Source organism: Citrus clementina, unplaced genomic scaffold (genome assembly GCF_000493195.1).
Source record: "Citrus clementina cultivar Clemenules unplaced genomic scaffold, Citrus_clementina_v1.0 scaffold_3, whole genome shotgun sequence".
Classification (NCBI taxonomy): Eukaryota; Viridiplantae; Streptophyta; class Magnoliopsida; order Sapindales; family Rutaceae; genus Citrus; species Citrus x clementina.
In genome coordinates this window covers 16,333,544-16,345,238 of record NW_006262339.1, presented here as the reverse complement: position 1 = coordinate 16,345,238, position 11,695 = coordinate 16,333,544, and the positions used below count along the sequence as shown (strand labels likewise).

Here is an 11,695-nt window from a genome sequence, read left to right as displayed (position 1 = left end):
ATTTTATATGTTATCATTATGAGTTCTAATATAGTTCCAAACTCTTGTATAGAATTATATTTGCACAAACTGATGTGACATGATTAAATTGGATGGATTAAATATCTCTTGCTCCACATAATTTGTTTTTATTATTTTGTATTTTTATTTAACCAATGAGTTAATGTCAAATCAATTTGTATAAAATAAGTTTATATAAGAGTTTATGATTGTATCATCACTTATATATTATTATTAGGCTTATCTAGCAATTTAAACTTTTGGGTCAATTAGAACCAAACCTCATGTTCGAATTCCACTATGTAGTGAATCCTTTTTATTATTTCTTCAATTTTTTTAACTCATTGTCAGTGTTAAAGATTTTTTTTGCATACTATTATTGGACTTGCACTTAATTACTTATCAGTTTAAGCTTTAGGGTCAAAAGACTTCTCTAACACACCCTAAATCGTCTCCATAATAATAAAATTCAAATAAATTAACAAGAATGTTATACTATTAGTCTTTTCGTCATTTATACATTAACTTCAAGTTCAATAGAATTGAGTGTTGAGGAGATCATCTCACAAGTATATAAAGACTTGGATAACCTTGAACTCATGAACTATTTTTTGAATGAGTTAAATCCATAAACTTTTATCGACATATACACATTTATACATTACTCTATAATTACCTTCTCAATAGTCATAGTCACAGTCATCTAATAACTAGTTTTTTATAATCAAATATTATATCCAAACTTTTATGTGGAATGTGGTGCATCAATAATATCTTCCGTACATATATGGTAGAAGAGAAAATTTTGATCCATAATTTGTGTGAGCAACCTTGAAGGGAGTATTTAGTAGTTAGGTATATGATGAGACAACATATATTACAAACACTTGCAATTACGAAAGCAATGGCATAACTTACTGTAATATTTGATAACACATGATTTTTGAGCTTAAAGTCGATGATGCTCATGACTTCACGGGGATGATGAAATGTAAGGAAGCTTCATTATGCTTATGTTATACTACTCCAGAAATATAATTAATGCATGAATGAAATTGATTAGCTCTAATAGCTCAAATATCACTTCTTCCATGCACCAATGACAAAAAATACCTACACAATTTCCAAATACAGGCTTGTATTTTGTTGATAACTTGGCTGTGTTAATCCATTGCAAAATATATTAAAATTGGATAAAATTCTCTCATAAGCCCTTTTTTTAAAGAGATATTGTAGCTTTGTCCCCGATCGTTTTCAATTTTATTAGTTACCCTCTTATAGATTTCATAATCAATAAATATTAAACTTTCCATTTATCATTCCAGCATCTTCATTTTATTTAATGCCACTCACTGATTAGATAATAAATTGTATTACTAGTAAATTTACCTCCTTTAACCTTTTTCATATGCTTACGTGAATGCTACCTCTATTAGAATGATCGTGGTTGGGATATTAATCGGAGAGTGTAACATTACTATTTCGTAATAGCCCGTTACTCTCTTGAGTTTCAAAGTGAGAATTATGACAGGTAACAAAGCATTACAGAAACTATAAGGTTAGTAATTTAGTAGAGAAAGTGTCATTCTGTTTTTTTAAAAAAACCGTGTGTATCATATTATTACTTGTATATGGAGAAGATTAGTTCATGTATTATAATCTACGTTATTAGCCGTCAATCATCAATATGTATTTCATTGAAAAGCTGGATTTCAATTTATATTTGAAAATAAGTATTCTTTCTTGATCTGAGTTTTATTTAGAGACCCATTTTTTAATCACACGGAGTTTTATTTTAGATGTATAAATAACTTTTTTTGCTATATGGAAAAATTATTAGCACTAATCACACTTTTAGTGGCTATAAGAAAGATCTATTAGCACTCAGTACTTCAATAATGCTATGTTTATTTAATTTACATACTTAATTGAAATACTTAATAATGTGACACCAATCATTTCATGCCGATATAAATTAATTTTATTATTAATTATTAACCTATTTTTTCACAACCCACTTAATAGATTACATATCGAATTAACTCATTCGCAGTGTCATCTATGTAGCTCAGGAGACAAGTTATAATCCAACGTCAGCTGGCATGCGAAGTACGCTTTGCCCACTCATAATCCAACGGCCCAAAATAAATTAATCATAATTCTATTTTTTTTTAAAAGGTAATACGAATCTGCGTTTGACCGTTGGCCTACCATTGTCCCAAGTTGGAGACAAATTGCTTGTTATAAAAGTAGTATCAGTAACATGAGAGAAATTAGAAAGCCATCCCCCATCTTTCATTCACCCACCAAATGTCAGAAACCAAAAGCCTCTCTCTTCCCCGTATTAGATTGCTAACTGTCACCACCACTAACTCAACTGTTTTCTTCAACTGTCAACTAAATTAGCTCTCCTTTCTCTCTTATGTCTAACTTCTGACTTTCAAGAAAATGGGAACAAATAAATAAATAAACAAAAATCTGATTCACAAAAAAATCATCTCAATGAAATGAAATAACAACATATGAAGGATTGATGATCTAACTATTGACTGGCAATTCTAACTGTTTCTTTCTCAGACTGTTCACCTGTTTTACCTACTTTACATCTAGCTCTCAGTTTCTGCAACTCAAATTCTTTGACACCTGCATCTTTAACTACAAGAATATACAATTATAAGGTCTCTTGTAAACTTTGTTACAGCAGCAGTTTCACAGTGTTCATCAACCAATCAAATGAATCTTCTTCTCAAATAGGCCTCAAACAATCGAATAATGTTTAAGGTACTGTTATTTTTCTAACAGAGACAAAAATTCTTCCCAGTTGGTCACCAAAAATCTTCACATAATGAATGCCGTTATGAACATGTTAACTAATTAGAGATCAGGGTTTCTGAGGCTAGAAGTTTTTTCTAATTTCTTAACTGCAAAACTGCCACAAACCAACTTGTGCACCATTCATAGAGATTTCTTTTGCTTCTTCAGCTAGCTTAACTCAAAAACAAAAACCAAAAAAGTACAGATACCTAACTATCAAAACTGTGTAATTTTGAGTTTTTCACATCCCTGTAACTACCTATCTTCTCATTTCTATACTCAGTAGGTGTCAAAACCATCTTTTTCCCCACCAATTGGACTCCGTTTGGAAACATAAATGGCAAAGAGATTATATTAAATGAAAATTCTTTCTTTTTGTTTGTGGAACTAGAAAACACAATGCAAAAAAATAATAAAAAAATTCCTTGAGTGAAGATCACTTTTGAGCTTTGTGGGTATTAGGTAGAAGACAGAGATGTTAATGTCAAAACTGTTGGCAAGGATACATTCCTTTAAATGGATTTTTATACTAACCTTGATGGAATATAACACCTTTACATCATTTAATACAACTGAATTACTTCTATTATATGCCTCCTCCAGGATCAAAGGATATAACTCCTTTTCAAGTGGGATGAACAGGCTATTATCCCACCTTTTTCTATTAATACATAAATTTTGAAAAACAAAAACAAGAATTAAATCATCTAAAAAAAGAGACTATGAAAGGGATCCTCAGAAAACGAGCATCAACATCAGTAAGTTATTTTTTGCAATTAATATATGAGAAAATCCCACTATCGAATTGGACGTGTAGTTGAAGAAAACTTTATCTTTATTGCAGTAGGAAAATCTATCAATAGCATGAAGAACAAGTGCACTCAAATACCATTGCTTTCGGCTCAAGTGTTGATTGATGCAATAAACTCACAAGTCCAGCATGATGCAATGTGTTGTCAAGTTCAAGTTTGACAAATAGAGAGCTGATATCCATATATCAAATAACTACCTCATCTCCGAGAATCATAAGGAAAAGGAATCATAAAGTTTTCAAGAGTAATAAAGAATGCGGCAGCATTCACTCTTTTAGCCACTAATATGATGACAAGTTCACCTCCTATCCCAGATTTTTCGTGATCAAATAGTTAAGTTCCATGCCACGGTGTATTCCACAAAGTTAAAATGATTATATTTTTGTTTGCGTGTATACAAAGATATACCGACAAGCCATTCTGTTCCACAAAATCTTTGATTCTTATGATATAACATTCAAGGTTTAATGATACTAACTAGAAAATGGAGTGCTCAAACAAGAAACACATAATAATAGCAAGGAACTTTTCAGTTTTTTATCCACCAGTTGATACTATTAATCAAACACAAAGTTTATTAGTTAGTTATCAGTTCTTGAGGAGTCCCCATTCACTTCCCAACCAATTTAATCAATAATATCAACGAACACTAAGTGATTGAATACCACTGAATATTAACACGGTCATTTGTTTTCTCCTTCTCTATACCGTGACTATTCATTCCCGTAACAACAAAACCCCCCAACCACATAAACTACTTTTTCAGAATTAGTATGACAGGAGTACCTCAAGCTAAAATCACATACAGAAAAGACCTCAATATTTGGATGACAAATGTTAAGTCCATTAAGAGATTAGATAAGCATACAGCTAATACTAGAATGAAAAAAGAAAAATGCAAACATAACATGCTTCAAAGATAGGGCTACAAAGTGACTTATAAAACAACTGGGATTACCTCTCGAGGATTAGCTAAAAATTTGGCATCAACTTACTGTCACAGCCAATCTAATAAGGAAAGCACCACTATGGTTTGGTGGGAAAAAAAATTAAAAAAAATAATAATAATTCCTGAATTTTTATTCAATATACAACACATTCCCACATTATGTAACACGTCTCTCAGTTCAACAACCTAGCAATATCAAAGAATACGGTTCCATGAAATTATAATAAAATATGATAATTCCTTATACATATTAGAACTTATAACTTTTCCATAAAAATTAAAAAAAAATTGATTAGAACAGATAGGCGATTATTAATAGGATAATTTTTCCATAATTCAATTTTAAAAGAAACTTGAAACAAAAGTTGATTCTTTAGTGAGTTAAAAAATGAAGTAATTTAAATTATTTAAAACTTTTATATGAAAAAGATGTTTTCAATGAATTGATAATAGCAGAAACACTAATGAATCTTGAAGAATGGTACTCAAAATGGACAAGCTTAGGCCAAACATAAAAGGCAAAGTACTTGCAACAGCAGGATCATGCTCGAGTTATTTCTTATTATATTGCAAGTAATGAAAAATAAACAAATGGGTTGAAAAATTTTACGTTCATGAAATATGTCAGCGGAGTTTGTTCATCCTCTTCTTTACACAAAGCTGATAAGCTAGTCAGTAGGATATGATTCTCATATTTCGACCCATGAAAAGACATTCATACAATGTTAAGCATGAAAGCAAATTCAATTCTGTGTAACATTAAAGCTAATTAAGTTCCCAACTCTTAAAAAACTCGTCGTTTCTTTGGGTAAGCTTTGTAAAACCCAAATGGCAGTCTACCACACTATGCAGGGACAACATTGCCATTGAAGCTACTAACATCAATTAAATCCAAAAGCGCTACATTATACTGATGTAGTAAGACGAAGTATGAAGCGTTTTGTTAAACTAATTGTTTAGGTCCTCATTACCAATGTTCAGTGATAGTAAGGCTCTATTATAAACATTTTTGGTCCTGACTTTGATGAATATTTACTAATGATATTTTCTAAGGAGCATATATCCAACACAGAGATTTTACAGAGTAAAAAAAAAAGAAAATCAAAAGGTGTTTATTAATATATAATATCCAGCTATCACAGAAATGCAACATGCTTTCTCCAAGATCTGAATAAAATAATTTACAAGAGTTATAGTGACCAGCAAGGTTAGTCTGCAACTAAAAGTCACGATACTAAAGGAACTATAATCATGGATAAAATTGCTAAACTACAATGCAGAAGATGGTTTTACACCCTCAGTTAAACAATGAAATTCACCTTATCAATCTAAAAGACATAGAAGATATAGCTTCTTTATGATACTCACAAGGCTGAAAATTCAACTTCCTGAGTACAAGGACGATATGCTACAAAGGTACTATCACTTGAGAAGGAACCAGGATTAAAACAAGTGATTCCAGTGTATTTAAATGCCTTCTGCTCGCTTTTATCAGCTAAAACTATCTGCATGAAGGAATGAAATAAATATCAGTTTTTCTCTCCTCAGTTCTGATGGAAAAGTTTATTTCAGAATTTTTGAGTAAATTTTAAAATAATGGTTAATTGCTTTCTCCATACTTAGCACAGGCAACAAATCAAATTTTTTCTATTTGTCTACACAATAAATATTCCCTAGATTAAAAAATGTTCAAATCTAATGTTTCCATAATGACTTGATAGGCTGTTGCCTGCTTGGGTTCTAGTTTTAAATTATAGTGGGTGGTGATATACAAACTATTATATGCAGCCTGCATTCCTGTCATTCACATGGAATCTAAGGATGAATAAGTAACATAATGCTGCATCAAATAGAGTGATCATAATCCCATCAAAATTAAATTAAAAACACAAACGTAATGGGAGTAATACCGCATGTGGAGTCGGATACAGATGAAGAGAGTGATCATAATTCCAAATAATGGGCTGTACCGTAAGAGGGAGTGGACACAGATGACTCTGGTGTGTTATGGTTGCAACAAGCTGCAGCAGAAACACATAAAACTAGTTAGTAGGATGACCCAATATCCGCAGATGATAAGTCAGTTCGCAGAATGTTTACAAGAACTAGATTGGGGGAGGATTAGAGAAGAAAAATACATGCTCAAAAGGATCATCAGTTTCTTCTCTAGATGGAGGGATCAAACATGAACGACGCATTCGGTATAGAAGATCCTGGCGAAAAAACACAATTTCTTGGGTGTAGAACTTGATTCTGTGTTCAAACATGAGAATTTATAACACGTTGAAACAGTTAGATCTGAAAGTTACTATAGTGAATTCACAAGGCACCAAATTTCAAACAGCAAGATTCAACTCAAAAGAAGAGCATCCTCTGTAATCCAACATTACACAGTCCATGGAATTCAAAGACCATGTATTTAAGACACCGCTGACTAAAAACTCCAAGGGATCTCTTCTAGATAACAATAAACTATGTTCATCAATGATTTAACTGGACAGTGATCAGAAAGTTTAACCTGCAAGGATTACTCGAAAATATGGCATTTGGGATGTATTTTTTAAGCTCCTCAGTCAGATATTTTGGTAAAGCACACCTGGGAAGAACGGTTGACGGGCCTGAAATTGTCAAACAGCTAAGTTCTATGCACGAAAATATTAAGGAAGCATGCAATAATCAATTTAACATACCTGCATCATCAGGACCAGGAATAAACAGAAACCGACTATGCTCTTTTAGACGTGGATGGGCTGCAATCATTTGCCCGAGTTTGCCAAACTGCAATCTATATCCAAGTTGCGTGTTTTTATTTTCATTTATGCTAGAAACAAAATTATATGCTTATAGAATGACGAGAAAACAAAAATCATTCACCTAAGACTAAAATCATTCACCTGAGACTAGAAAAGGAATGAAAGGAGAGATTGCACGGGTGAGAACAGAAGTTTCCCATAAATACAAATAATGAAGGAACCACCTCCACACTCTCAAAACCATCAAGGACAACCTCCAGCTTTCCCATAACCTTCTCTAAGGACAGGACAGTCAAATGATTAAGCCATGGCATTCTGATAAAATAAGAGTGAAAAGTAGTAGAAGTTGTGGTTCACCTCTTCATTGTCCAACCAAATGTCAGAGAGTATAACAAACATGTCATTGGCTGCTCTCTTTTCCAGATCAGCAAGTCTGAGCTATAAACAACGTAATAGGAAAACCATGATCAATCATATTACTTAATTGCTACTCGAGGAAGTTCCAGAAGAAACATCAGATATGTATTATCAAAGCTGATAAGGATACAGTATCCTCTTTTTTTAGTGTACCACCACCAAAGAAGTCATATTCTGCAAGCAGTTTGAGTGACTGATCCCTGTCCTCGAGTGGAGGAAATCCACATGTAATTACCTGCATGATAAAACAACTATTGGCATAAAACCAATAAAGACAGATATAGCAACTTTTTCTCAAGAGGACGCACATCTCTACCTGAAAAATACCATCTACAAGCATCTCCCCTTCTGCTACGACAATGGTGTTTTCTGTAAAAAACCCAGTGGTGATCTTGTAATAATTGTTAATGAAAACAATGATTTTGCATCTCCATTATGACTGCAACAAATTAAAGAATTTAAGATTTTTGAATATGAGTGAATTTGAAGAAAAAAAAAAAAAAGGAATTCTAAGATCCAATGATACTGAAAGTAAATTTTGAAACAAAATCAACAACTAAGGAGGTTCTTAACACACAAAGACAACATTCAAGAACTGCAGAAGAGTACAATGGGCGGCAGTAAAATGGCTTCAAATTGGACAAAAAGCAAACAGAGTCGAAGAAATGTTTTGGAAGAAGAGAACACTAGAAAGCTGATATTCACAAACAAGTTGTAGTACAAAAAAAAATGCCACCGTGAAGTAAAAGCATTAGGAACTAAGTCTGGAAAATGATAGCTAGTGCATTGAAGGCAAAGGATATTGCTTTAGACAGATCAATTTCCACTGAAGCAGCAAGATCTTCCAAATAGAAGTGGCCATCCTCCAACTGAGATATTACGCCCATCACCCATCTTCTCCCCGTTTGCCCAACCAAAGACTGAATTGTTGAAATCTGTCCAGCACCAAAAATAGCACCATATTTTTTTTGGAGATATGCAGTCCAAAACAGAATAAGAGCGCGAGAGAGGAGAGAGAACAACCTCACAACTTCCAAATTCTGAGTTTACAACATCAAAAGAGGGTCTGGAGAAATGTTGGTCACGAGAAACCCTCTGAAATAACAACAGAAACCTATCCCGGTACAATGCTGCTTTTGCAGAAGCCTCACCATGAATAGGCAGGCTGCCCGCATGCCTAAAATCAAAACAACACTAACTTCAATGCCATAAATCACTAATACAATTTAAATTCCATTATATCATCTTCCTTCTCTTCTCCTCAATTTCCAAATTTACAATTACACAATTTTGCAACCTGAACTAGAATCTGAATCATTACACACATTCGGTCTCTGATTTAGAAAACTCTTCAAAAATTAGTATCCAATCTTACATAGAGTCTCGAACAGAATCAGCAAAAATAATCATTTTTTATTTTTAAAATTTTTCTTCTTCATCATTTGCTTTCAGAGCTAAAGAAGTGTATCTGAATTGCAAATCAAACATGCACATAGGCTCGCTTTACAAAAATTTTAAAAATGCAATACATAGCAGGCGATAATAAATAGGAAAAACTGCATAAACATAAACGTACTGATAAAAGTGTTTCTTGATAGAATCGTATCGAAATTTAGGAACCAAAAAGGCATCAATTACACGAATAGCAGAATGATTAGAAGCAGAGCCACTATCTCCCTCGGCGGCAGCCTCTGCTTGTAACAAAACACTAGTCACTCGATTCACGGATTCTTTATCTATTATCGAAGATTTCACTGCCAATTAATTCAACATTTAAAACAGAAATCAATCAAGCAAACACAAAAAAAAAAAACCTAAATTAAATTACATAAAAAAGGAAAAAATAATGAATTGATAATACGTACAAGAGGATTCGTGTTCGAACTGATCAAGGAGGAGATCGATGGCCTCGTCTTCGGCGTCGGGAAAACGATTGACGAAAGAGAGAATTTCATCGAGAGCATCCATTCTGAGGCCGTATCCTCTGATTTTCATTTTTTTTTGTATTTTTTTTCTCGTCTGTCCACTCATTTTGATTTTTTTTTTTAACTAACTTTTCAGTATGATTGGTTTGGATCTCTCGTTCTTTCTTTCAATGTTAGCTTAGCTATTGCCTGCCTAATGGCTACTGCTGCTCATTCGCTCTGCTTTTGAGCGGGAAATAAACGGCGGGAATAATTTTAATTATTTTATTTCTTCTAAACCCTAAATACCATCTCCTGATAGTGTGCTAGTAGTAGGGGTGTTCGCGGATCGGATTTTACGGATTAGACATTAATTTATATCTGATCCATGATTTTACGAATCATAATTTTTCAATCTAATCTAATCCACAGATTGATAAAATTCAATCCAAATCCAATCCATACATCTGTGGATCGGATGCGGATTTGACTCAATCCATATCCAATCCATACGTTTGCAGATCGGATGCGGATTTGACTCAATCTATATGCAATCCACCATTTTGCGCATTAGTTTTCGAATTAAAAATTTTTAGTTCTCTCCAACTAATGAAATAAAAAAATCTAATATAAAAATAATTTTGCTACCAATTAAATTTAAAATTGAATAAAATTTAAATAAATTAATTGTTTAAATAAAGCTAAAATAATACATTTAAAGTTTCAAAATATAACACATCGAGACTAATTATTTAAATAAAGCTACAATAATATGTTCAAAGTTTCAAAATATAACACACCAAGCTTCATTGTTCAAATAAAGTTATAATAATACGTTAATATAACACCGAAATTAATTGTTCAAATAAAGCCACAATTAATTGAAATGGCGAAATTTCGGAAACCAAACACAGTCTAATCCTTCACTAGGGCTGTTGCGTCTGTCGAAAAGTGGTGATTACGGAGCCATCCACGATGGGAACCGGGAGAAGCCGTACGGATGACGATCTTGAAGGTTGTGATAGTGAAATTGTTCAGCTGGAATCAATGAATATGAAGTGGCTTGATGGACTTGGGAAAGAAGATGGCTTGCTCTCGCCGGAATCGCGCGGCCGATGTCCTTTAAATATGTGTCGAGAGTGTATCCAACCAGTATTGAGTGTTGCTAGTGTGTGTGACGGCAGGAAAGCTTAGGGTTTTTTGTTTGCAAATTGTTGGTGACTTGGCGTTATGTTACTTTGCTTTTGCTAGTGCGTGTGACTTTGTTTTTATTTTATTTTACAATTTTTACAAGTTATATTTGTATATTTGATTATTTAATTATTTTTCATTTTATATTATTATTGGGTAATGGCTAAGATATGTTATAGTGCTTAGTAACTATGCAATGTCTAATTAAATTTATAATTATATATATATATATATATATATATATTTGCGGATTCACGGATTTTTGTGGATTTACAGAAGTAAATCCATATCCAATTCATCGACTGCGGATTTTTAAATTTTCAATCCATATTCAATCCACCAATCCACGGATCGGATTTATACGAATCAGATTCAGCGGATCAGATTGGATTCTGAACACTCTTATGTGCTACACACAGCCCAAAAATAAGGTTGCACGTTTAATGGTCCGAATATAATGCGTAGATTAAATAAAGCTTTTTTTTTTAATCAAATTTTTGGGTGGAGATATTTTCCACCTACAATTTAATCCACCGCATTACAAATAAAATTCACATTTTTTAAATTTAAAATCAATAAAAAGTTTAAATAATTAATTAACTATATTATTTTCTTTATATAAATTTCTTGACCACTATTGACTACTAAATTTAAATCCACTAAAACCCTCACTGAATAGAGTTGGTAAAATTTATGGCTCGAGCATGTCCCTTATTGAGGTCAGGCTAGGCTCTTTTCAAGCTGAGCTTAAAAGTCTGAATTTATGTGTTGCATTTTTCTAGAAATTCTTTTCATTATATTTTACAATTTAATAAGATATAAAATTTTGTTTTTGCTAGATTAAGCTTTAAAAGT

At 32.6% G+C, this 11,695-nt stretch overlaps 1 protein-coding gene across 1 annotated transcript; it reads right to left on the bottom strand.

Moving 5' to 3' along the window:
* Nucleotides 1-5,666: 5,666 nt before the first annotated feature.
* LOC18046054 (DNA polymerase epsilon subunit B) lies at nucleotides 5,667-9,930 on the bottom strand. The gene is made up of 13 exons (XM_006441300.2): nucleotides 9,611-9,930; nucleotides 9,322-9,499; nucleotides 8,769-8,922; nucleotides 8,549-8,680; nucleotides 8,062-8,139; nucleotides 7,876-7,980; nucleotides 7,686-7,766; nucleotides 7,470-7,600; nucleotides 7,266-7,360; nucleotides 7,094-7,193; nucleotides 6,714-6,828; nucleotides 6,486-6,596; nucleotides 5,667-6,080 (listed from the first exon to the last, which is right to left on the bottom strand). Exons 1-13 carry the CDS (start codon nucleotides 9,774-9,776, stop codon nucleotides 5,940-5,942), a joined length of 1,587 nt encoding a protein of 528 aa, XP_006441363.1. The 5' UTR covers nucleotides 9,777-9,930; the 3' UTR covers nucleotides 5,667-5,939.
* Nucleotides 9,931-11,695: the final 1,765 nt, after the last annotated feature.

Excerpts from the sequence above, each read along its gene's own strand:
- LOC18046054 (XM_006441300.2), bottom strand. The coding sequence starts at position 9,776 with ATGAGTGGACAGACGAGAAAAAAAATACAAAAAAAAATGAAAATCAGA. Across the intron at positions 8,923-9,321 it reads ATCAAGAAACACTTTTATCA|GCATGCGGGCAGCCTGCCTA; the intron begins GTACGTTTATGT and ends TTTTGATTTTAG. Across the intron at positions 8,140-8,548 it reads AAATTGATCTGTCTAAAGCA|AAGATCACCACTGGGTTTTT; the intron begins ATATCCTTTGCC and ends AACAATTATTAC.